We start from the raw sequence: 27,187 nt of genomic DNA, 5'->3' as shown, positions 1-27,187 counted from the left end.
TGGTATACCCAATCACATCCCTAAATCTGGAAAATGAAATTTTCCATCAATGTTGTCTTTTTTATATATATTTCTTGTGTTTCTAATGGAGACAGTTCATTCCATTTAACTAGCACACTTGTACTCTTGTCTCGATGATGTCAGCAAGAATAAGTGTAGCTCTAGGAATAGTGTTTGTTTGCTAAGTACTGCTGCTGAGCCAACAGAAGTGCAGTATTACTTTTTTGTGTAGAACCTACAAAAAAAAGCACTCCTAAAATTCCATACCATTGTTAATAATAAATCCTTTTACTATTAAAACAGACCTTTAAAAAATCTAATTTACTTTTCACCACTAGAACTATTTCTTTGCTTTCTGCATTATAATTTGCTTTCACAATGAAACAGTTTTATTTTGTGTTTAATGAGTTTTAAATGCTGGTTCATATGTACTACCATATTGCTTCAACTTTCCTGCCGGAAAATGTTTTAATCCAAACAACTATTGAAATATAAAATAATAATTACAAATATATGTATTATTATTAGCTCTTGTTCACATCTTTCTTAACATAGGCAGTTTTTAAAATTTGAGCCCAAACGTACGTAATTTGTCTCTTTTAAAAGAGGATATTTAGAAGGTCAACAACCAACTGGATAGAATTATATGTCATATTCTAAGTCTTAACTGCTTGAAAGTATTACTTTGGAACAACATTATCATTCTGTTCTTGGAACTTTAGTTGCTTCACTTGTTTGGATTTTCAGCAAGAGTAAGGTCTCTTTACTGTTTTGCTTAAAATTTTTTAGAAAGAGAAAATAGCCCAACAAATGTCACTGGATCAGTTTCTAAAGCTATACATTTCATGGTCGTGTCTAATGACTTGCCAGGTTTTTGGCTACGTAAAATAACTGTGTACTTGGTGAAACAGTTACAATAAAACTATTTGTAAGTCCACAGTCCCTGGACAATTCAAGCTGTTACAGCCTTGTGGTACTTTATTTTGATATGGTTGACATATCAATCATATCAGTTGACATATCAATCATACCAGTCCTGTTTTTGTCCAAGTATAATTGACTGTAAAACAGTAAAAATGTGTTAAATGTTCAGAAAAAAATATTCTCTGTATGAGTTACACCTGTCCTCCACTGAACAAAATTTATAAGAACTAGGTATCTTCATATGGGTCATCCTCTCCCTCTCCCTTCTGCTCCCACACTCTCTTTTTAAAGCTAAGGAAGTTTATGTAGATTTCAGTAATTCAGTAAGTAGAGTTAAAATATATATATTTCATTCTAGCTATACAATCTGTATTAGCAATCTAACTGAAGAAGGCAATATGGACATTTATAATGTTTTTGCTTTGATGAATAAAGAATATAAAGGCTTCTCTACTGATGGGAAAACTGAAAGGTGGAATGGAATAATGCACCATTTTCACACATTTCGTTTCCTCTTTTACTTTTGATACTACAGGGCAGCAAATATTTTAGAAAACTGCTAAGACTCTCCAGTAACTACAGGGAGTAAAACATATGTATAAACTAACACCTTCCCTTGAATTTGTTTATCTAATGAAGGGAGTTTGCATGGCGGGATCCAGAATTGCCTGAAGTCATTCACATGCTTCAGCACCAGTTCCCATCAGTTCAAGCGAATGCAGCAGCCTACCTTCAGCACCTGTGCTTTGGAGATAACAAAGTAAAAATTGAGGTACAGTGTTGATTTTTTTTCTGTTTCATGAAGAACTGCAAACAAAGAGCAAGTACACTTTTCCCTTTTATTTTGATCACAAAAGGTGACTGTAACACTTGGATCTAGAATGCCTTTAAGCATGTGTTTGTACTAGAGGCATGTTAATTCTGAGAATTCTAGATATATTAACAGGAGATAATGCTACCTGCTTCTTGTTTAGTGTCACCTGATCGTGAGAACGGGCATTCACATGGCACTGTTGTAGCTAGCATCACAAGATACTTACGTGCCCGATGTGCTAAAGATTCGTATATCCCTTCATGCTTCAACCACCATTCCAGAGGACATGGGTCCATGCTGTTGATGGGTTTTGTTTGATAACAATCCAAAGCAGTGCGCACCGACATGTTTATTTTCATCATCAGAGTCAGATACCACCAGCAGAAACCTGATTTTCTTTTTTCTGTAGTTTCCACATCAGAGTGTTGCTCTTTTAAGACTTCTGACCCTCTCAGACCTCATCCCTCTCAGATTTTGGAAGGCACTTCAAATTCTTAAACCTTGGGTCAAGTGCTGTAGCTATCTTTAGAAATCTCACATTGGTACTTCTTTGCATTTTGTCAAATCTGCGATGAAGATGTTCTTAAAACAAACAACATGTGCTGAGTCATCATCTGAGACTGCTATAACATAAAATATATGGCAGAATATGAGTAAAACAGAGCAGGAGATGTACAATTCTTCTCCACGGAGTTCAGTTACAAATTTAATGCATTATTTTTTAACGAGCGTCATCAGCATGGAAGCATGTTCTCTGGAATGGTGGCCAAAACACGAGGAGACACACAAATGTTTAGCATATCTGGCAGGTAAATACCTTGCAATACCAGCCAAAAAAGTGCCATGTAAAAGCCTGTTCTCACTTTCAGGTACATTGTAAATAAGAAGCGGGCAGCATTATCTCCTGTAAATGTAAACACTCTTGTTTGTTTTAGCGATTGGCTGAGTAAGAAGTAGGACTGAGTGGACTTGTAGGCTCTAAAGTTTTACATTATTTTGTTTTGGAGTGCAGTTATGTAACAAAACAAATCTATATTTGTAAATTACACTTTCACAATGAAGAGATTGCACTTCCATACTTGTATGAGGTGAACTGAAAAATACTGTTTCTTTTGTTTATCATTTTTACAGTGCAAATATTTGTAATAAAAAAAATATTTTGAGTGCTGTACACTTTGTGTTCTGTGTTGTAACTAAAATCGATATATTTGAAAATGTAGAAAAACATCCAAAATATTTAATAAATTTCAATTGGTATTCTATTATATAACAGTGCAATTAAAACTGTGATTAAACGTGATTAATTTTTTAATTTTAATTAATTTTTTTGAGTTAATCATATGAATTAACTGCAATTAATTGGCAGGCCCTAGTTTCTAACCATCGGAAGAGTGAAGTTCTGGAACAGCATTCCAAAGAGAGTAGTGGAGGCAAAAAACCTACCTGGCTTCAAGACTGAGCTTGATAAGTTTATGGAGGGGATGTCATGATTTCCTACAATGGCATGTAGCCAATATATGACTGCTAATAGCAAGTATCTCCAACAACCAGTGAGGGACGCTAGATGGAGATGGCTCTGAGTTACTACAAAAAATTCTTTCCTGGGTGTCTAGCTAGTGGGTCTTGCCCACATGCTCAAAGTCTAACTGATCATCCTTTTTGGGGTTGAGAAGGAGTTTTTCCTGGGACAGATTGGCAGAGACCATGGGAGTTTTTTGCCTTCTGCAGAATAGGACACAGGTCACTTGCAGGCTTAAACTAGTGTAAATGGTGGATTCTCTGTAACTTTAAGTCTTTAAGTCATGATTTGAGGACTCCAATAATTCAGCCAGAGGTTATGGGTCTATAACAGGGGTGGGTGAGTGAGGTTCTGTGGCCTGCAATGTGCATGAAGTCAGACTAGATGATCATGATGGTCTCTTCTGGCCTTAAAGTCTGAGTCTATCTTTCAGGAAGTGAATGATGACACAAATTCACTCACAGAAGTTCTCTGCAGCTGTTATTATGTGGTGATCTTGACAACGGTTGGGAATTTTACATCAGAATTATTTATTGACAGAAAATGTAGTTTCTGCAAAATTTTCCACAGGATAATTTTGATTTTGCGCAAAAAAGGGGGATGAGGAGTCAGTCAACTAGTTCGTAGAACTGACCCAAAAAGTTTAGTCTTGAGTCCTTTCAACATTAAACTACATTTCCATGTGATGGTGCAGTGCCTCATGGGTAGTTTTAGTTTACAGTGCTTGGTGGAATAGGGAAATTAACATAAACAGAAAATTATGTTTAGTCAAAGTCAGGCTTGCACTAGGGACCCAGCCCACCTATCCAAATCCTTGAAAGTGTAGAAATAAAATAAACGTCTCCTGTGATCCTTGCCATGTTCATGTTGCCTCATGAACACAATTGCTAACACACTCAACACTCCATGAAACATTCACCTCCATCTCCAACACATACTGGAAAGCAATAGATACCTCACTTCATCCAACTCACTCTGTCATGAAAAAGCTTAATGACAACCACAGCAGTGTTAAAGCAGAATAACTTTCCAAATGAATGGGCCATGTAAACATAAGAACAGCTATACTGGGTCACACCAAAGATCCATCTAACCCAGTATCCTGTCTTCCAACAGTGGCCAGTGACAGTAGAGATGTGACATCTGTGACAGTCAGATGTGTTGCTCTGTTAATATCAGAGAACATGTGGTCACCATTAAGGTTCAATGCAGCAAAGCAAATTGTAGTCTGTTATCAACGGTGTCATAGGTGATGTGAAGGTGGTAAGGAGTGCAGGAGATACTTGCCTTGACTTCTTATTTTCATGCTTACAAGGATTTAGGTGTGTGGGATGAGTCCTGATGAAATCGTAACTGTCACTAAATGTGGTTCGTGTTTGTTAATTTATATAGCACTTTTCTTCCGATAATCTCATTGTGTCTTTACATTCATTAAAATTATTAGTGAAACAAATAAATTAAGTGGCTTACCCCAGGCTCATCTAAGCAAGACTGTGGCAAAGTCTGGAAACAGAACCAAGGAGTACCAAAAATGTACACCAAAATATCCGCAAGCAACTGACTTATGTGAATAAAATACTCCAAAGTGAGAAAAATGTTTGACGACGCTTTATTTTTCTTGTACCTGTCAGTAGAGATAATGATCCAAATCATGGAAGTTGCTAAGCACCTCCTGAATGCCAGAAGTCTAAATAATAAGATGGGTGAACTAGAGTGCCTTGTGATCAAGGAGGATATAGAATATAATAGCATCACAGAACCTGGGGGGGAGAGAGCAATCATAAAGAAAGTGTAGATTCAAATGAAGTAAAATCTTTAGCGAATCCACAGGTTTCATAGGAGTCTCTATGAGAAAAATTTCATGCTAGTAAAAAAATATACAGTATGACCAGGACAGTAATAGTGATGATGAAATGCTAATAAATGACTGCTTCATGGAGCAGCTGGTATGATTTAATCCTGAGTATACAAATGAGATGGCATTATTGTCAAAGCCTTTGATGATGTGCCAACTTGTGTGATTTGAGAGCCTGGAACTACTTGTAAATTTCAATTCTCCTCAAAGAGTATTGAAAATTACAAGAAGCAGCAGTATTTATTGTACTGGATGAGGTCACAAAATGCTCTTCTTCCTGGACAGCAACTGATTTCACTTAGAGGCTTGTAAATTCCTCTCCTCTTAAGTTGGAGTGAAAGATAGCCCCTGACATCCTCATCTGAGATTAATTTTCTGTGTTCTCTACTATTTCCTCCAGGTATTCTACTGTTCTGTGTTTGAGCGCAGGATGATCTTTTTCATTTAATTTCTTGTGTATAAAATGGAATTGTGCCTATGGTGATGAGAGAAGGGGCTGGGGAATATAGGAACTAACACTTTTGATCTGTTAGGCTACTGAGAGGTTGAGCTGACAGCTGTGTTCCCCAAACAGGGAAATCATAAAATTTCTGAGATTTCTAGAGGTCCTGGGGGCCTTTCAGGGAGAAACAAGTTCTGTCTTTTTCCTACTTGGAAGGGAACAGAGATAGTGGCTTCCTAGTAAGGGAAGAGAACAGAGACACAGAAGAGGTGTGGAATTTGCCTCCTTGCTGCCCAGAGGAGCTGTGCTCATCCAGATGAATCTGAAGAGACTTTCTTCATGTGTTCCTATTTGGACTGGATTGAAGGAAGTGGAGACTGGTCGTCTTTTGGTACCTGATTTACAGGAGGAGTGACCCCAAACTTAGGTTGGAGACACCAGTCCTATTATAGTTCCTTTTTAATTTTCTTCATTTATTTAAACTTTTCTGTAATTGTTGTTCCAGTGCAATTTTTCTAATATCAAAAGACTTCATTATATTAGGGAGGAAAAATACTTCAAATCTTACTAAAAAATAGGCACACTGACCTCTTTACAAGACATTTAGAATGGTGGAAAAGAGGCTGGGAATAAGGCGTACATTTTTTAACAGTGAGGATAATTAACCATTGGAACAATTTACCAAGGGTTGTGATGGATTCTCCATCACTGACAATTTTTAAATCGAGATTGGATGTTTTTCTAAAAGACGTGCTTTACGAATTATTAGAGGGAAGTTCTGTGGCCTGTGTTATATAGGTGGTCAGACTATATGATAACAGTGGTTCCTTCTGGCCTTGGAATCTATGAATCTATTTGCCCCACACATGTAAAGAAACTGGCACAGACTCCTGCACCTGTGTTTCATCACATTTGCATCTGTATTGTGTTGGATTCCTATTTTCCTAGGATTAAGTATAAATACTGATTTACAGGAGAGACCGCTCAAAATTCTCTATAGCATATTTGTTTGAAAACAGCAAATACACTTTAATAAAACTTACATTGCAGTTCAAAGGCTCAATCCTGTTCTCCATGCAGTCAATGGGAGTTTTATACCATTTACTTGAAAAATGGGTGTGGGATCAGGCTGAATTAATCTTTTGTTGGGGTTTTGGACCCACTTCCTCTGACTGTGTCCAATTATTAGAAATTTGTGGGCATAAAGTAATAATATTCCTTGACTAGATTTATAATTATAAGGACTTAGATTGTGGATTTACCACTAGCTCCAAGGAAATGAGAATGCATAGGTGCACTGCCCCAGGAGCAGAGATGGGACTGAATTGTGACTGAGTTGCAGTTCAGTCCCTAATTTCATACACCTTGCTCTGGAGGCCGAGGTGAAGTAATCTGCAGCAATTTATTGTCTGTCACAGATTATACTGGTTCAGTCAGACTGGATGGTGCATCGGGGGGGGGGGGCAGGAGGGGGAGGGGCAGAGTCAAGGTCTCGACCACCTTGGGATCAGTAGGAGGCCTGTGCTCCAGGCCTGTGATGTAAGCCATGCAGTTAGCCATGGTAGGGAAATATGGAGTACCTTGCTCCCCAACGCCATCCTTTTGCACTAGTAATAGTAACAATGTTGACCTTAGGTATAAGTGAAGGTAATGCTTTCCTTAACAGGTTTCAGAAGTGTCGTTTGTAGTCGAATTCTATATTTTGGCTTATGGCTCTTGGATACACTCAGCTACAATATATTTTTGTTTTACTTTTACTTTTTAAAATCTTGGGAGTGTTTCTGTGCTAAGGTTTGTGGTGGCAGTGTGAAGTAGAAAGGTTTATAGACGATCTCACTCCCTTTGGTGAGACTGCTTCATATGAGGTATAGGACTACGTATTTAAGGGGATAGTGTTTATCTGAATTCACTGATCTGTATGAAGTCCTTGGTTTTGTTACACGGTGCTTCAATTTTATCTTTATTGGGTTATGTTTAAATGATTAAAAAGTAGCCTTTTTAATGTTTGGTTTTTGTTTCTCCTATTTTAAATGCATATATAATTAAGATTTTTTTAATGGAGAGGAAAAAAGTTATATTGAATATGAATGTAGTATCAATTCACATATACATATTAAGCTGAGTTCTTGCTTATTTATTTTATTCTAGTTAGTTAGCACTGAATATTTGGGGTATGTATATTTTTAACTTATACAGTAACCAAGTCAGTATTATTATATATGTATTAAAGCCACACTTTGTACACATAGGGCCCACTCCATGATTTTTTGGCCCCAGAGACTGAATTTGTTAGGTCAGCCTATCCAAGAGAAAAGGACAAATATTTGTCCTCTTCATGAAAAGGCAAAAGTACCCCAGTTCTTCCAACTCCATGCTGTGGGTTTGTAAAACTACTCTGAGAAAGGAAAAATCTCACAAATGAGATCCATACTGGATCCATAATTCCTTTCCCTTCAGTCTCCATTGGGACTAAGCAGCCCTTAGGAATTTCTGTAACACTAGAGCTGAAATAACTTGTTTGTACCCGCCTCCGGTAGGAGAGAGTAGTGTTCTCAAATCTTTCAAAAGAGACTGCTTCAATGAAGTCTTCATCAATTCTTCCCTGACTGGCTAACACTGAATCAGCCAAGGAGAAATTGTCCCTTAAACTAGGGTGCTGGATGGAGATTTACTCAATTTGAGGAGGCTTGATGGAGTCTGTGACTCCTGGGAAGGAGCTATGAATGAGGAGAATGCCCCCTTCAAATCAGAGATAAGCAGCCAAGAGGCTGTTTTGGATTGGAGAGAGCCCATAATTAATTCACCACACAAATCAGTAAAGCCTTATCTAGAGCTGCCTTAACTTTGAATTTTTCATTATTTAGATTCATTATTTTATCACTATTATATAAGGATCAGATTAATTTACTAGAATATCAAGGGTATTAAAAACCTTGCAAAGTGAACTAAAATGCTTGCATTGCTGAAACATATGAAGGTATGCAAATTACTTACCTACAATGAACCAATCTTTACTATTTAAATTGCCTATGAAACTAAACAGAATGATTAAGCAGTGAACATATTTAAAGAACATCTATCAACAACTTGCATTTTTTTTTTAATACTTTAAATTACTGGTACATCATTTCATGAACTGTCATTTTGCATGAGTTCTTTTGGTTTTTTTCTTTTTTTCATTTAGAAAAGAAAGTGCCCATTGGTATTAATGACAGTTGTTATAGTTTTGTTTAGAATAGTTCTTTGAATAGATGGATGGTTGTTCAGTGAAAAAGTCTTGTGAATGGATTTCTGATTCAGATTTCATTTTATATTAAATACCCAAAACAGCATTCAATCAAGTTATGACTAAGGCATGGAAGTGGATGTTAAACCATCACTCTTTACTTAACTCACTTTGATGTGTCTAGATGTCATTGAAATCTCATGTGTTTATGATATTTTGTTACTACATGAGCTGTATTGTTTGAGGCACAATAGGGAGATTTAAGAATGGGAAAAAAGATAATCTTTGCTCTGAATGTTCTTGCCTTACTTGGATGGAGCTAAAACTATTGTTTTATAATGTTGCTCTTTGCATCAAAAAGAGCAGAAGTAAAAAAGACTTGTAATGGATACCAAATAAATAGATAATTTGAGTATTGACAGTGTGCTTGGTGCAGTACAGAATTTAGAAGAGACAAGGTTCCAGCAACAGGAATCTTATCATATAAATAAGCACTGATTCAATCTCTTGTATACTCTAGATACAGTATTAGAGATTGCTGACATAGTAATGACTTAATATAATAGATTAATACCTCATCAGTGTTTTTTCAGTTTCTATATTGTGTTGTGGAAGTACAAACAAGTGTTTACCAGACTGTCAATTGCACTGTAACCCCAACAATAGTAAACTAGATTACAGTAAGGATTGATTGATTTTAGGGCTTTATTTTAAAAAAACAGACTTTTTTGTTAAACAGACAAATAAAAAAAAGTCCAAATTCACCAGCCGTTCATTTATTTCTTTTTTCTACATAAGAAGAGTTGATTTAATCAGTTACAAAATTTGAATTATATTACTGATGGTTTTGCATTTCAAAATTCCTTCTGAACCTTTTCTGCTTATTTTAGGGGTTTGTGTGTGTGTATGTGTGTGTATATATATATATATATATATATATATATAAAATAAGGGTGGTGCCTATATATAAGCACCACCCTTAGATAATTTTGACATATAAGATTCCATCTTAAAAATTTCCATTTGATAGATTTGTCTAGACCCTAATCCTGTGTATTTTTCAGAATTGTGTTATTCTCTTGGGATAAATCGACATACTAAAACTTTTCATTACATTTTCAATCTTCTTTGAGTGTTTGTTCCTATGTGGAGTGCACTTTATATATAGCGCATTTTAGGTAGCTCATTTTAGGTAGCTCATGTGCTACTCAGTTTCATTTTTGCTCCTTGTAGATTTCATTTTCTGGTTCTCATATGCTAATACAATGCTGCAATATTTGCATTTGAAACAGTGCTGAGGGATTTTTAAAGATTGCTTTAATTAGAATTTATTTATTATGTAAACAATGCTATTAATCTTGTTTTGAGCCAGATTTAACCCTAAGTTTTCCCTTTTGTTTTTCTTTGAGTAACAGATATGAAGGTTTTCCTACTATAGTTGTTTTGTTTATTTAATACATTTTTGTAAATGAAATCTTGCTTCTAAGAAGGGACCTTTTGTATGCCAAAACTCTCATTTAAATGAAGTTATATAGCTGGTATAAAACGCTATAATTTTGCTTCTCTAGCGTTACTGTGCCACTCTTGGAATTCCTTATAGAGGTATTCTTAGATGTGGAAAGTACTGTGGTATGGATTGTAACTTGCAAACAGTATGTAAAGATTTCAATAGTTGCTTTATAAATGTCTGAAAATAGTTGTGTATAATGGAAGTGCCAGTAAACACTTAGCCGTGCAATAAAATATGAGTGTTATATTGATAAGTCCCCATGTACAACAACATTTCTTCTTGGAATAGAAAGAGAATTTTTATTTTCTTTATACTTTATTTCATTTTATGCACAGAATGAAACTTATTTAACCATTAATTTGAAGTAATATTGAGTATTATTTTCTAGGTATGTAGGTTAGGAGGAATCAAGCATCTGGTTGACCTTTTGGATCACAGAGTCATTGAAGTTCAGAAGAACGCTTGTGGCGCACTGAGAAACCTTGTTTATGGAAAGTCAACTGATGAAAATAAAATAGCGATGAAGAATGTTGGTGGGATACCTGCCCTTTTGAGGTTGTTAAGAAAATCTATTGATGCAGAAATAAGAGAGCTCGTAACAGGTATGTTTTGGAAAGGAAATAGCATGTGGTGAAGTAAATTATATTTCTCTGTGGCAGTTGAAGCTAAATTATTTGGCTGGAAAATGCATGCTAATATTGCAGGATATCCATTAGAATTTTCTTTGTGCATTACTAATTTGGTCAATATATAAATCTAGATCATTTGATTGTGATTATTGTCACTTAAATATGAGTTGTATACACCGACAGATACATTGTGAGAAATGTAGAATAACTAAATATCCAATTTAGGAATACATTTGATCTACAGATGCAGTCCTCGATTCCTGCATGTGAATGTTGTTGTATTAAGCTCTATTATTGATCTTGTTACATTTTTAGGATTCTACTGACAACTATTTTAAACTTGATCTTGTAGAATTCCAAAAATGGACCCAGAAGTAAGCATGTATTTTGGTATTCTGGTTCCTTGTTTGACGTAGTGCTTAGATATTTTGAATTATTTAGTTTTTTTAGTTATATAGCACTTCCTTGCTAATGTTTGTTGTCAGTACTACAGTAGGTTTATATTTTGTACTTAAAGATAATCTTATAGAAATATTACAATTGTATTGGTAGTACTTGAATATATGTAGAGGCATACTATTATAGACATTTGTTTCTGTGATTAAATGCAATTTGAAATACACTAAACCACTGTAAGTGTTAAAATGTGTTCAACATGTATAACACTTACACAGTATTAGCATTCACATGTGTGAAACAAACATAAAACATTCAGCAAAATTGTGCGAAAGGTTGTTGAAATGTTACCTTAACCAACAGCTAAGGTAAATTATTTAACTGTTTGACTATGGTGTATGTACTGTAGCTCTAGAATCTCAGCTACAGATGTTCCAACTTTTGCCAATTACATCTGGAAATGTATTATGCTTATCAATATGCCAGTGCACTTCTAAATATATCATAATAAGCATCAGTTGTTTTGGAGCAATTAAACAATGAAAATTTAAACTCTCTTGCATCTAGTTTTAAAAAAATCAACTTCCATTGGCTAAAATAGAACACATTTGTCTAAATCATCACTCGATTCATAAATCTAGAGGTATTTAATTGCCTTAAATCTAGTTGCTTAGATGTGTATTTCTATGACTCAGCTTAAAAATTTAGTTGTCCAGTATGCATCCGAGGGCTCTTGGCCTTTTGCATAACCATACATTTGATCAAATCAGAATGTGAAGCTAAATTTTGGGCTGCATATCTCTTTTGTAATATGTAATACTGTCGTGGAAAAAGATGTTCTGGGAAATTGTTTGATATATGACAAAATGTTCCATTTGCAATCTAGTGAAGTGATTTTAAAAATGGTATGTTCCTACAAATATCCATTTCATTATATGCACTAAATGGAAAGTAAGTACGCCTGGTTGTATATTTAATAAATCACAGTATCTTGTGGTCACATCATACAAAGGAGTTCCATTTTTATCAGCACAAATTGCCGAGTAAAAAGTAAACAGGCACGATTTATTTCATAATGTAAAGATGATTTACATGCTGATGTTATGGAGTTAAAGACATTATAAGAACATAAGGAAGCCAAAGAGGTTTCACTTTCCTTTAACTGTTTTTGTGTCAGCAACATTTGACAGCCCTTCTGTTTCTATGTAATTTTTTTCTTCCATTTTAAATGTTAATGTTCAATTTAAAATACCTGCAAAATACAGTAATAACTTGATAGGGCGTCATATTAACTGGTAATAAAAATATCCTAAGCTATATAAATGCCTTATCCTTCAGACTTTGGAGCTTTTTCTACCAGGCATGTGGTTATTTCCTTAAAAAGAGGGGACAGTCAAGTTATTTAATTATTCTTAAACTAAAGTGAGTCTAGCTTGTGTGTCGTGTTGTACCAGATATGTGCTGGATACATCTGAATTGCAAAGTTAAGGCTGGGTTCAGATTTTCAGTCATAGAAGGAATTAAATCTTTTTATTTTGTATGAAGAATACACTATAATCTTTCACAAAATTACAGCACATAATTTGTCAGTAAAAATAGAATTTTCAAATCTATTCATTTCCGTTTTGATTAATTTCAACTGGATGCTTTAAGAAAGGTGATCTTGAGTGTCATAGATTCTTCAGGCTCCTTTTTAAAAAAAAAAACAAAAACCTACAAGTGAGATTTTCAAAAGTGCTGAGAGTTGGGCTAATTCTGCCCCTGTTAATGGCATTGACCTCAGTTAGAGCAGAGTTATATCAGTGCTAAACACTTTTGAAAACCCCACCATATAGACTGTAGAAGGTTAGAGATTTTTTAAGACATTTTGAAAAGTATTAGTATATTTTAAAAAAATAATTTAAAGCGCTCAAGCAAACATACCCAATAATTGAAATTATTGGGTATAACAACTGCAAAACCTAGAAATACAGAGCTATAGATGGCAAACCACACCCTAGCAGTGCCTCATCAATATATTCTTGCCTAGACATAGCATGATAAATGTTGAAAAATGTCTGTAGTACAGGTCTGCACCACTGGGTAATGCCATGGTCTCTCTTACATTTCAGATAAATCCCAGCATTGTTAATTAGTGCTTCAAAGTATTCATCACGTTTCCTTCATTCTTTAATGAAGGACAAGTGTGCATTTTTTCATATGCGTAAAAGGGTTTTCATGGGTTTTTTTCCATCAAATAAATTATGTCTGTCTTATTAGCAATCTCTCAGCACTAATTATGTTTGTTCCCTTCTTAAACAAGGATTCCTATCACCATTGGTTTACTGTCTTTAACTACAGCACATATGTTCTAGCATAATGGGTTATGAAATCCTACCCTCCAGTGTCATTTCTTATTGTATGGGATGGATGCAACTTTTCTTATTATTCCAGATAAACTAAGAATTATGTAGAATTAATGTTTTTTATCTGTTTGGATTTCTTTTTCTTCACATGGAGGTATTGGCTTATGACTTTTGGCACGCTAATAAAGGCAAGCCCTTGACTGTGCAAATAGTTTCTAGAACATACCCAAAATTTTTAAAATCTGAATTCTGGAAACTTGAAATTTCAGGAAAAGAATCTGATTTGGGGAGAAATTGCTGAATGTTGAATAACTAGAACCTGCCATTATTTAAAAACTAAGTGATATAATAAGGTGATTGAAAAGGCAGAAAAATATGGAGATAGAAACCATATCCAGAACTAAATATAGAATCTGCATTTGGGTTGCTGTGTAAGGATCCTACGAGTTCCAAAGTAGCCCATTATTCATATTAGTGCAAAGAGTTGTTTATGAAAATTGTATGAGTTATGTTTGAAGCACACATTGCACAGTAATATTCCTAAAATAGTGGTAGCAAAGTTGATAAAGATATCAATTAATCAAAACAATTATTTTGCTGAAACACACATCTGAGGTGAGATTTTCTGCAGAATGGTTAAAATTGAGGAGCATTGCAGGAGATCATTCAGACATTATGATCTTTCAGATCATTCAGACATTATCATCTGTTCTCTAAGATGCAAAAATTATTTCAAAATTAATTTTAAAAGTCTCCTTTTTTGTTAAACTAGGTAATCTTACAGAAGGTTTGGCATCAAACTGGGTACAGAAACTTAGCCTAATTGCATGTTCATACAAAGGAATTTTACTGTTAGAGAAAGTTAAGACACTCAGGTTTTTGGCAGTATTGTTAAGTTTTCTGTTATCAGCCTTTCTAAAGGTTTTTGTTGGAGGTCTGGAAGTTTGCTGTATCAGTGTTAACTTAACTGTTTTGTCCATCTATGTTCAAATCATTGGTAGGAATCATGGGCAAAAAGAGTAAAACCTAGGAATAAATATGCATATTCTGTGCCCCATTAATATATCTCTGTGATAGGGTGTACCAGGCCATCATAGCCCCCTGTTGCAGACTCTCCTGGTCCTACTACACCCTGCTTCAGGAAAGGAGCAGTGAAGGTAAGTCCTCGAGGCCTGCCTAGAGAGGCAGCATAGATCCAGCCAATCAGGGTCCAACAGGCTCTGCTAGAAGGCGCTGCAGGGCCTGAGAAGCTCAGGGGTGCTTGTTGCTGGTCACAGGAGCTCAAGAAGAGAACGGGAAGACACTGGAGGTACTTGCATGCAGGGAGGAGGAAGAGGATTTGAGAACTTCAGACCTGAAGTCAGAGTGAAGAGAAAGGGGCCACCTGGGAAAAGGCCCAGGGAACAGCAGCAGCAAACTGAAGGAAGCAATACATGGCTGCTGTGTGCAGCATCCCTGGGCTGGGACTCGGGGCAGGGGCCAGGCCCAGGGACCCCCACCAGCCTATGAGTAAAGTGGTCTACGGCCTGGGAAGGACAAAGCTCTGTTGGAAAACCGAAGTGAAAGTCAGGACTTAAAGGGGCCCAGAGATGGGGTGAAGGCCCTAGTGATGGCAGACAGTGTGTTGAAGTCTTTGCTACCCCAGAAGGAGTTCATCCATTTTAGACTGCATGACTTGGCTGGAGGGCTGAGCCACTGAAGACTCATCTCGTAAGGTCAATAACCTACGGGCAGCGCCTGATGCAGGAGAACTTGCAGCATCGCACCCAGCTAACAGGAGACACTCGCAAGAGGCAAGTGTCCCTGTCACAGTCTCCCCATAAAGAATTAAACAATTCAAGAATATCAGACCTTTCTTGAGCTTTCAAAATGGGACAAAACCATAACCACTGCATGTGACTTAAATACCCTGCGGTGGAAAAATTAGTAACATCATTTACCTAAACTACAACAGTAATTCAGAACTAGTTATGAGCACTATGATTTTCAAGGTGTATTTCATTTATAATGCATACTTTTAATGCTGTTACAAAAGCTAGATCAAGAAGAATTAGTATGCACTTAGGAGCGGTTATTGACTCTAAATCAGTCTATACCATCTCTGGGTTTCATTTTTAAGCATCAACAGTTAATAAGAAACAAAATAAAGTGAAGTTTGCAAACAATTAAATTAATATCAACAAATTTTCCAGGAGCAAGGAATTGGGGGAGGGGAGAAGTGATTTTGCAAGTGATATTTAAGGATCTTTTCACCATGATATTTCTGCTACTATTGTATTCCTAGCCATTTTTGCTAATGTAAACAAAAAAGGTGTTGAGGGTTCCTGATAAACTGTGCTTTGTGGAGGTTCTGGGTTTCGTCAGTACACAAGGAATTGGAAATTACTTTGATATATATTTACCTTGAAAGACTAATTAGATAGCAAATGATAATTATAGAAATGGAGAGGCCGGGGTGGTGGTGAAATAATATCTGTCATTGGACCAACTTCTGTTGGTGAATGAAACAATCTTTTGAGCTTTCACAGAGCTGGGTAAGGAATGGTGTCCCTGGCCTCTGTTTGTCAGAGGGAGGAGATGGATGGCAGGAGAGAGATCACTTGATCATTGCCTGTTAGGTTCATTCCCTCTGGGACACCTGGCATTGGCCACTGTTGGTAGATAGGATATTGGGCTGATGGATCTTTGGTCTGACCCAGTATGGCCGTTCTTATGTTATGTAGCTCTTCTTCAGGCTTTGTCTGAGCCTAAAAGGCCCGAAAGACTGTATGTATAATGTTGCAAGCTAAAGTTTTACTGACTGTTTAAGATCAATACATCATGCTGTTTTAAGAGTAGTGAGCATTTTAAACGGGGTCAGTGATGGGTTCAGTGCTGCAGAGGAATGTTCTTCATGGGGGGTTGGGAACTGGGATGCCCTGAATGTTACCTGCAAGGCGTTTTTCAGACCGGCAGAGTCTCAAGGAGTGTGCTGAGGAGGCGGACAGACTGGTGTAGCAGGGAGCTGGCACACAGTTTAAACTCCAGCAAAACTTTCTCAGGCTGAGGCAAAGGGGTAACACTGGCTCCTGGTTCTGGGCACCCTGAAAAAGCATCACACAGGGATAGATAGATAGGGCTGAATCAGCAGGGTCAGGATGGTGTTGCATGTGTGAATTTAATAACAATTCAAGACTGTCAAATAACAGGCTCAAATGGAATTATTTAAACCAAGATTATCAATCAGAGATTAGTGTAGCACTATACAGAATACTGAAAGAAGAGAGACATCACTCTTGGTGTCCGATAAAGACCTGGCCTCTGTCTGTCTCCCCTCTGCCATCATCCTACCAGTTACAGTTTTCCTTTCCCAACCTAGTTTTCAAGCCCTTTTGTTATTATAGGGTGTGAGACACAGAAGCTCCTTTTTGGAGAGAAAATTGTTTCCCATAATTAATTTCACTGTGTATTTTTTGTTTTTGACATTACTGGTGGAATTTCTTTTATGGTGCTCAGTTTACCTGATTGATGAGTAAAAAGGAATCTCTAATCTGGTCATTATTTCTACAAGCTGTAAAAACTGACAGTTTTTAATGAGTTAAAAACATCTTTCAGTGAGCCATTATTTCATCTATTACAGAAAACATCTGCCATAAAAATTATCCCTTACCAATCACCCAGTTTTGTTTATTACATACTTCTGTAGACACTTTTAGTAGTTTGAGGGTACCTTTTCCCTGGACACACCTAGATTCCAACATCTGAAGATGCTGAGGATAGTTAGATACAGCTCAACATTCAATCACATAAAATTCCTGAATACAGGTCATTCATAGGTTGTAAACCAACACCCTGACCTTACTATTCAAACACATTCTTTGCTAATACCATAAAGATTTCTTTTGAGAATAATTAATGTGTGAATGAATTTAACATACAAAAAGGAAAAGAGGACTAAAAGGATTAGTATTTACTAACAATGGTGTTTCACAGAGCAAGGTGGAAGGGACAGGGCTGTTCACTAAGATCCTCTCTTTACTATTAGCCAAAGTCATTAGGAGTTTAGCTGGAGGAGCGTTCACAGAGTAGCAGGCATATACTGGTACCTGGTGACCTAGGAAGATCGAGTCCAATTTCTTGGACTCCTCTGTTATTCGATAACCTGCTCCCTTCTCAGCCTGTGGCACCAAGAAATGGGAAGGAGATTGCTGTGAGCATATGGGGTCTCTGTATTCAACCCTCACAAGAAGGAACAGGTGTCTGTGGTGAGTTACTCAGTAACAGGTTCTGCATGGGGCTGGAGCCAATGGTGAGTGGGCCACCAGGGCTGACGGTCCTGGGGCAGGGCTCATTCTGAGCAGGTTCCAGCTCTGCTAGAAGGGCTGGAAGGAAAATGGGGGAGAGAAGGGAATGGGAAGCGAGGGTGAGGATTAAAGCAGATGGCCAGGCTGAAGGGGCAGTAGGGAAGGTCAGCATGAGGGCAGGGGACAGGCTGTGGAGGCTCTGGATTGATGTTGTCATGAGGACAGGGCTTGGTTTGAATTTAGTGGACTCTTATGAGTTAGGCTGACAGTACAGAATGTTGCATTCTCTGGGTTTATGTACATTTGAAAGGAATTTTGGAGGTTTTTCAGGATAAACAGATTGATAAACTTTGGGAAGAACACAAGTTTTCTGAATTATCTGATGTCTCATTCCACATTAATGCTTCTGCTTTGGAAACTCATTCACTCAACTTGAGAATGAGTCATTGCTCAGTGGGGTATCCAAGGATGCAATCTCTTCATATCGTGGCATTGGGCCGGTCTGTGGGAGAATGCGAAACGCTTGGCTCAGGAGATCAGGCTCTATTCCTGGCTTTCCCACCTGTATGACCTGGGCCAGTTCCTTTCCCACGCTGTTCTCTGCAAGGGGACGAGGGCCTCAATCAGGGAGTGGACCAATCAGGGCTTTTTCTGAGCTGCACCTTGTCTGCTCTGCAAAACCCCCAGACATTTCCTGTTATTTTTAAAATCTCCCCCAGACAGAGAACAGAGACTGAAAAAAGCCTTTGTCCAGGAAACTTGGATGTGTGGTAGGTAACCCTATCCGTGTTCCCCCCTCACTTCCTGTGAGCCATGGGTTGGTCATAAGCAATACAAATCCAGAGGTGTGGAGGTTTGGGGGTTTTATTTATTTATTTATTTATTTATTTTTACTTGTTTGGGATTGTTCATGAGTACAAGGGCTTGCCTGGATGCAGGAATTTGCAGGATCAAGGCCTTAATTTGTATTTGGCAATGGGTAAAATCTAGTTTGTTTAAATATTAGTTAAATGGCTATTGGTTCATAAAACAGTTTGATGTATTCATCTTAAATAGTTAAGTGGCACTTCAAAAGAATCGTAGAATCATAGAATACCAGGGTTGGAAGGGACCTCAAGAGATCATCTAGTCCAGTGGTCCCCAACACAGTGCCCCCGGGCGCCATGGCCCCCACCGGGACATTTATGTTCACCCACGTACTGGCTGGGGGACATGCATCCACCGAAATGCCGCTGAAAAGCAGCGTCATCCAGAGGCGTCGCCGCCAAAATGCCACTGATTTTCGGTGGCAACGCCTCTGGATGATGATGCTTGTCAGCAGCATTTCGGCAGCAACACCTATTGATGTTGTCGCTTGTCGGCGGCATTTCGGCGGATGCTCTTCCGCCGGCCATGGTCCTTGGTGGCTCATTGTCCGGCACCCACCAGATGAAAAAGGTTGGGGACCACTGATCTAGTCCAACCCCTCGCTCAAAACAGGACCAATCCCCAATTAAATTATCCAACAGATTTTTGCTCCATATCCCTAATTGGCCCCCTCAAACTTTAGCCCTGAACATTTTATCTTTAAAGCAGTACATATAATTGTATTCAAATGTGTATAGCAACCTTAGTTGTTTTTCTATTTTTTCAAAAGTAAATTTAATATTGAGTGATGTGACCATCCTTCTATCAGTTGTATTCAGTACTGCATTTGCCTGCTGTTGATCACTTCCTTATCAATTATAGGTTAATCAAATAGTAACATGTATTAAATAAAATAAGTAACGTACAAAGTCATCTTATTAGACATTCTGCACCAGCTATTCCTACGTGTAGTCTTTGACTCATTCCAGCTTACTCAGAGATTCCTCTTTCTGTCCTCAAGTTCCCCACACATAGACATTATGTGTGTAGATACTTTCTTAGACACCTGGAAATGGCAGGCTAATCTGTTTTATTTTACTTACCTCTCACTAGGTTGGGTTAGCCTGTGAATTTCAGGAGCTTTTGGGTCTTATACAGTAGAAAAATATCCATAATGGTACAAAATCCAGATTACATATTTTAGAACCCAGATGCAATTTTTAATAATTGAGTCATCCACTAAGAGAGCTCTGTCATGAACTGACAATTCAAATCTGAGAACGAGTGTAAAATTTCTCAAGAGGGGAGCCAGCCAGTAGCAACATCAACACATTGAGCCCCCTCTACTTCTCCCATATCATTACTGTGGTAGGAAGCCCTGCTTCTGCCCAGGAGAGATGACTGTCAGTGGATGAAGACGGTGACAGCGAATCAAATAAACTGAGACTTCTGTTTTATGTAGTCTGATTCATGTGGGTGATGGATTGTTGGGAACAGGAGGTGGGGGATGTTTGCTTGTTTGTAAAGGGGCAGTAGTACTGGTATTTTATGAGGCTGTGAATGAATGGTGGATTTTGAAGGTGTTTTAACTGTAGTCTTTTGTCCCAGCCTCTGTGTGTGCTGGGGGAAAGACAGAGAGAGCAGCACCAGACAGGGTGAGGCGCTGTGGCCAGAAGCCAGGAGGAGAAGTGCAGTGTGAGAGACCGGAGGGGAGCTGCCTAAAGACACGACACGTGTGTGAGAGCCAGCAAGCTCAGAACAGTACAGTACAGACGGTCAGTACAGAAAGCGGAAAACCCACTGTGAAGCAGTGACAGACCCAGCCAGGCAGGATCCCATAGAGGGGCAGGAACAACAGCACTAGAAACAGGATGGGCCTGTAGGGAGTGTCTGAGACATGCTGTAAAGGGAATGAGAGACAGTCACAGAGGCCCTACCTAGGGAGAGTAAATGGAGTAGCTGGGAGGGACCTGAGCTGTGGGAGCCCAGTAACCCCCATTCCCATACTACCCTGATACCAGCCGGGCAGAAAGTTGTAAATAGAATTGGCCTGGGGAGTTCCTAGCAGCCTCTGAGCCAGGGAGAGGATGGAGGGTGCTGTGGGGTAACTGCAGCTGGATCTGTGGAGGCTTTCCCGGTCCAGTCCCGAGGCAAAGATATGTATGAGCTGTGCACCAGACAAAGGCAGCCCCACTTCACAGCAGGCTGAGCAGTCCTAAGCTCAGAAGAGGACAGGGTTTTTTTTCTTTTCTCTTTTTCTCTCCATTTTCATTTGACACTGGACTGCCAGGTCGGTGAGCGGACTGCTCCCCCCAAAGAGTATTCAGCCAGTGCATTCACCCACTTACGAGGTGGGTCTTCTTCATTCACTCACACCTACTGAGGCGAAAGAGACTTACTGTTTAAAGTGTGGAGGGGGTTGTATGTATACTGCAGAGTAAATAATATGCTTTTTCATCTGGGTGTGGGAAGTAGTATAAGGATTGCTTTAGTATATTTAAAACCTTTAACCTGCTTAGTATATTTTGAAGCTGGCTAACAAATTTTCTCCTGTTTTTAGGCTATTCCTAGGAAAGATAAAATTGTTTGATTTTGATCTGCTATTTTGTGTGTGTGCCCTTTTAAACAGTTTAGTTCAAGATATAGCTACTACCTCGTTAAGAGTATGTTAACTCTATCTAATAACTGGGTGGAAGCACCTCACAGACACCATCTGACGTGGGTAAGAGGAGCAACTGGGGAGAAGGTACTGTGACAAAAGGGCGAAGCAATTTGGAAGCTCCTTCGCCATAGTCTCCAGTTTTGAGGCTCAGTCCCAGGGTCACAAGCAGCTGTGATGTCCCTCAAAAGGGAGGGTAATTTGGTTGCAGCCTTAAACCCAATCCCAGAGTGTTCTGAGGATCCAGTAGGCAAGGCCCTGCTGGTGTAACCTTGCTAGGTAGATCAGAGGGAAGAAAGTCCCCTAAAATTACTAGTGTCTTACCTTCTCACAGGTGGGAAACTACACCCATACTCTTCCTCTGGATAACATTGGGGGTTGTGCGAGACGGGTTGTTTCTCATCCTACTGGAATAATTTAGGGTAGGGGAAGGGTCCCATTTTACAATACCTCTGCGCCTAACCCTGTTAAATAGATCTGATGTGGCTTTTGATTACTCTGTTCTATGGTCCATACTGAATCTGCCTACTCAACAACCTCTTCTGTAATTGAGGTACTGCTCAGGAATCTCTTAATGTGGAGCACCCATAGAGACACTGCTCAAAGAAGGAGAGATTACTTACCTGGTACAGTAACTGGAGTTCTTCAAGATGTGTCCCCCTTTGGGTGCTCTGCTACCTACCCTCTTTCCCCTCTGCCTCGGAGTCCTTTTACCACATTTTTGTGGTTGAAAAGGTGGCAGGTCTGCCCTCCCATTCCACTGCTCATATACCTTCATACCAGAGTGTGAGGATGTCTAGGGCGCAGGCATGGACGTGCAGATACTGCTGATGAAAAGCTTCAGTCAGGAGCGCACAGGTGTGCACACTTTCTGACGTCAAGCACCCATAGGGACACACATCTCTAAGAAATCCAGTTACTGTACAAGGTAGGTAACCTCTCCTTCTTCACCAGTTGTAGTTTTCAAATGGTCTTCAAGTGTAGCCCAGTAGAGCACATTTTAGTAGTGTTTTCTAGAAGTCACAAAAATTTGTATTATAGTAACAAAGTCCAAAACCAAAAGGAAAGATCAAAAGTACATAACTGGATACAAGTTCAACAAGGTAGTGTTTGTGACTGACACCACCTAGGGCACTACAATTAGTTGGGATCCCAGAACACTCCCAAACTGCAAACTTCTTGGGCAAAAAGTGGACACATCGTCAGCATCTTCTCCAGAATGAACTCCAGCCATCTCACCTTTATCCACAGCTTAAGTTTGAGTTTAAACAGGTAAAGGACAAACTTAGCACCATCTGGGCCTGATTATGCACATTTAATTTGCAAACTGATGGCTCACAACCGTATCATCTCACTATCTTACCACAGGAACATCACATACACTTTGATTCAATCTGGTGGCAAAACAGAGCTTTGCAGAGCCCTCGCACAAGAGATTCTTAAGTCAGAAGAAACAACTATTTAAAAAAACCCTTACCGCCTCTCAGACAGGAATAAAACTACTTGTGTAATACCATCCATCCCAGACACAGAATCTGCTGGCAAGTTTAAAAAAAAAAAAGCCCTCACTGTTAACAGTATAAGAAGTTACTGAAAGGTTTAAAAGAATCATCATAAATACCTATTCATGGTCCATTGCCAGTAGTTTGTCACCTAACAATATTAGTGCAGGTCTTAAACCAGAATGAATAGTATGAATGAAAATCTAAGGATTCTAGATGACAGAGTTGCCCTTTTTGCAACCTTCGCAATACTCTTGTCTCCAAAAGGATAGTTAAAGACAAGGCAATAGTTGGAGAGAATTTCCAGTATCAAGAAATGGCTTCTTGAGTAAAGGCCTAGTATTTGAGAAATATCAGCACCCCATCTTCCACAGGGAGGTATTAACCTTAACTGTCAAAAAAAACCAATATGTCCCCACTTGCTTTTTACGAGCAATGAGGAAAATGAGTCCAACTCTCAGCTTATAGATTAAAGCTCCCCTAGTACTTTCAGAATCTCAATCAGCAAAATTGGCTGAATCCCAAATAGAAGAATGTATTTAACTTGTTCTCTCTAGAAGCAGAATTTCTCCCATGACAGCAACCAAGCCTGCCCAAATCAGGTCAAACCTGTTCTTGAAGTAAATGGAAAATTACTTACTATGCAGAAAAGTTGATTGTTTCCAAGTGGCTTCAACAGCCAGGATTCAACAGACTGTCAACCACTCAAAATTATTGTATATTGTTGTACCACAGAACTTTAAAAAAAGTTTACTATTTTTAATGCAATAGTGCACAGACAGTCCAAGCAGGATCAGGATCCCACTGGGGTACACATTGACGAATCACGCAAAGAGACTGTCATAGTCTTGAAAAACTTACAAGCTATAACTAGGAAACAACTTTTGAAAGGTGACCAGCTATTTACTTCAATATTAATGAGTGGAAATATTCATCTACTGTGGAATGCAGTCACATTATTTTTTGAATTTCTATGCCTGACAAACCAAAAATGTAGGAATGAATATTCTTGTACAGTCGTATCATTCTACTGTGGCTCACTGAAATAACTTTTTTAAACTATGTCCCTCATCTAATTTATTATTAGGTTTCACCGAATGCTTTATTTTCTAACTAATTTAGCAAACTATAGGTTAAAAATCTCCCTCACATCTCTGAAATACATGACCATTCAGTTAAATGTCTGCATTTTATATTGCATCTTTACCTTTGAAAGAAGCTGGGCCTGATTGTGTTTCCAAAGATTTTGTAAAAACTCAAGTATGATTCAGAACCATTTCTTATCATTTGAGATCATTCTTGTGTATTCTTTGTTATATTTGAAGAGTTAAGACTAGGTAGAAATCTATGAACCATAATGAATTTTTCTGTTAACAATTCACAATTATCAATTGCTATGGTAATATTTTTTTTAAATCAAAAGATACTTTTGGTTTCAATTTTATTTCTACTTGATGTTTGAATTCCCAGTAACATTGTAAAATGCATGTCTGAGGTGTCTTAAATGCATGGATGAAAAGCAAGAGAGTACTGAACCCAGAAGAAATGTCACTGATTTGTTACCAGACAATTAAGTAACCTTCATTTCCATGACTGATGATTGAAGTGAGAAAACATCAAACTGTCTGAAATCATTATGCTTTTAAAACAGTGTTTGTTGGAGATGTTGCTTTTTGAAAAGGAGTGATCCAGAGAAATCCTGGAGAATGTTATTAGAAGTAAATATCTGGGCCTTTCTTCATTAACTATGATAGGATCTAGACACCTTTTAAACACTGATGTAGTATTGTCTAGCATACGTCAACAGAGCTGTAATTTACCTTTATTTATGCAAATATGGTGTATAGAACACTACAATATGTTATTAATTACATCTGAGATAGAAAATAATAAATTACAAAGAAATTTTGCAGGGAGCAGTTGATAGTGAATACATCCATTTCAGACTCATACCATACTAGAGACTGGATCTGATCCCTTTCTCCTTTTATCATTAAAGATTCTAAGCCAAATTTTGACCCCTGCAAAAAGCCCAAATAGGCCTCCTCCCCAACCCAAGGCACATTACAACATGAGTGGAGACACTCCACAACCAATATTGAATCCTCAAGAATTCAGCAGAATTATAGAATCATAGAAATGTAGGACTGAAAGATAGATCATCTAGTCCAGTCCCCTGCACTGAGGCAGGACTAAGTATTATCTAAACCAGGGGTAGGCAACCTATGGCACGTGTAATTTTCAGTGGCACTCACACTGCCTGGGTCCTGGCCACTGGTCCAAGGGGCTCTGCATTTTAATTTAATTTTAAATGAAGCTTCTTAAACATTTTAAAAACCTTACTTACTTTACATTCAACAATAGTTTAGTTATATATTATAGACTTATAGAAAGAGACCTTCTAAAAACGTTAAAATGTATTAACTGGCACGCAAAACCTTAAGTTAGAGTGAATAAATGAAGACTCGGCACACCACTTCTGAAAGGTTGCCAACCCCTAATCTAAACCATCACTGACAGGTATTTGTCTAACCTGTTCTTATATACCTCCAATGACAGAGATTCCACAATCTCCCTAGATAATTTGTTTTTCCTACGGTCTAACCTAAATCTCCCTTGCTGCAATTTAAGCCCATTACATCTTGTCCTGTCATCCATGATTAAGGATAAAACATTTATCACCCTCCTCTTTATAACAACCTTTTATGTACTTGAAGACCATTATCATATCCACTTTCTCCAGACTAAACAAACCCAGTATTTCAATCTTTTGTAGTAGGTCATGTTTTCTAGACCTTCAATCATTTTTATTGCTTTCCTTTGGATTTTCTGCAGTTTGTCCATATCTTTCCTGAAATGTGGTGCCCAGAACGGGACATGGTATTCCAGTTGAGGCCTTATCAGTGCTGAGTACAGTGGAAGAATTACTTCTCATGTCTTGCTTACAGCACTCCTGCTAATACATCCCAGAATGATGTTTGCTTTTTTTGCAACAGTATTACATTGTTGGCTCATGTTTAACATGAGAACCACTATAGCCCCCAGATCCTTTTCTGCAGTAGTCCTTCCTAATTAGTCATTTCCCATTTTGTATTTGTGCAATTGATTATTCCTTCCTAAGTATAGTACTTTGCCTTTGTCCTTATTGAATTTCAGACCATTTATTTCAGACCATTTTTCCAGTTTGTCAAGATCATTTTGAATTCTGAGCCTGTCCTCCAAAGTGCTTGCAACCACTCCCAGCTTGGTATCCTCTAAACATTTATAAGTGTACTCCCTATACCATTGTCCAAATCATTTATGAAGATATTGAATAGAACCAGACCCAGAACAGACAGATCCTTGCGGGACCCCATTAGACATGCCCTTCCAGCTTGATTATGAACCATTGATAACTAGTCTCTGAATATGCTTTTCCAAACACTGGGCACACACCTTATAATAAGTTCATCTAGGCTATATTTCTCTTGTTTGTTTATGAGAAGGTCATGTCAGACAGTATCAAAAGCATTATTAAAGTCAAGAAATATCACATCTACTGCTTCCCCCTATTCACAAGACTTCTTATCCTGACAGAGAAGGTTAGCCATCCAATCACTACTAACATTTTCAGTGAAAACTGAAACCAAAAAGACATTTAATACTTTGGCCATGGCTGTATATTCTGTTATTGTCTTTCCCTTCTCATCGAGTAATGGGCCTGCCCTGTCCTTGGTATTCTTCTTGCTTCTCATGTATTTGTAAAAGGTTTTCTTGTTGCCCTTTATGTCCCAACCTAGTTCAGTCTCATGGTGTCCCTTGGCCTTTCTAATTTTATCTCTACATGCTTGTGTTGTTTTTTTATATTCAGCCTTCATTATTTGATGTGGTTTCTACTTTTTTCTTGGTGTAGCCAGGGTGGTCTCTTACCAGACTTCCTCTCTTTCCTACACACTGGGATAATTTGCTCTTAAATTAAATTAAAATCTCAAAAAAACTGCCCTCTCTCCTGAAGTCTTTTTTTCCCTTTGATTTACTTAACTTACCTACCAATTATTTGATTTTGCTGAAGTCTGCCATCTTGAAGTCCATTGTCTATATTTTGCTATTTTCCCTCCTACCGTTCCTTAGAATCATTAATTCTATCATTTCATGATCACTTTCACCAAACTGCCTTTCACTTTCAAATTCTCAACCAGTTCCTCCCTATTTGTCATAATCAAATCTAGAACAGTCTCTCCCCTAATCGCTTTTTCCA

At 38.0% G+C, this 27,187-nt stretch overlaps 1 protein-coding gene across 10 annotated transcripts in view; it reads left to right on the top strand.

Annotated features, from left to right (window-relative positions):
- Positions 1-27,187, top strand: part of PKP4 (plakophilin 4) — a 213,957-nt gene that overhangs the window by 145,220 nt on the left and 41,550 nt on the right. For all 10 annotated transcript variants that reach the window (XM_039494065.1, XM_039494067.1, XM_039494066.1 and 7 more), the window contains 2 exons: positions 1,564-1,696; positions 10,679-10,892. In XM_039494065.1, coding sequence (XP_039349999.1) covers positions 1,564-1,696; positions 10,679-10,892 — 347 coding nt within the window. The remainder of the gene's footprint in view (positions 1-1,563; positions 1,697-10,678; positions 10,893-27,187) is intronic.

Source organism: Mauremys reevesii, linkage group 11 (assembly GCF_016161935.1).
Source record: "Mauremys reevesii isolate NIE-2019 linkage group 11, ASM1616193v1, whole genome shotgun sequence".
In the NCBI taxonomy this organism is placed as follows: domain Eukaryota; kingdom Metazoa; phylum Chordata; order Testudines; family Geoemydidae; genus Mauremys; species Mauremys reevesii.
Note: the sequence above shows the minus strand (reverse complement) of the source record. Positions and strands in the feature narration are given on the sequence as shown.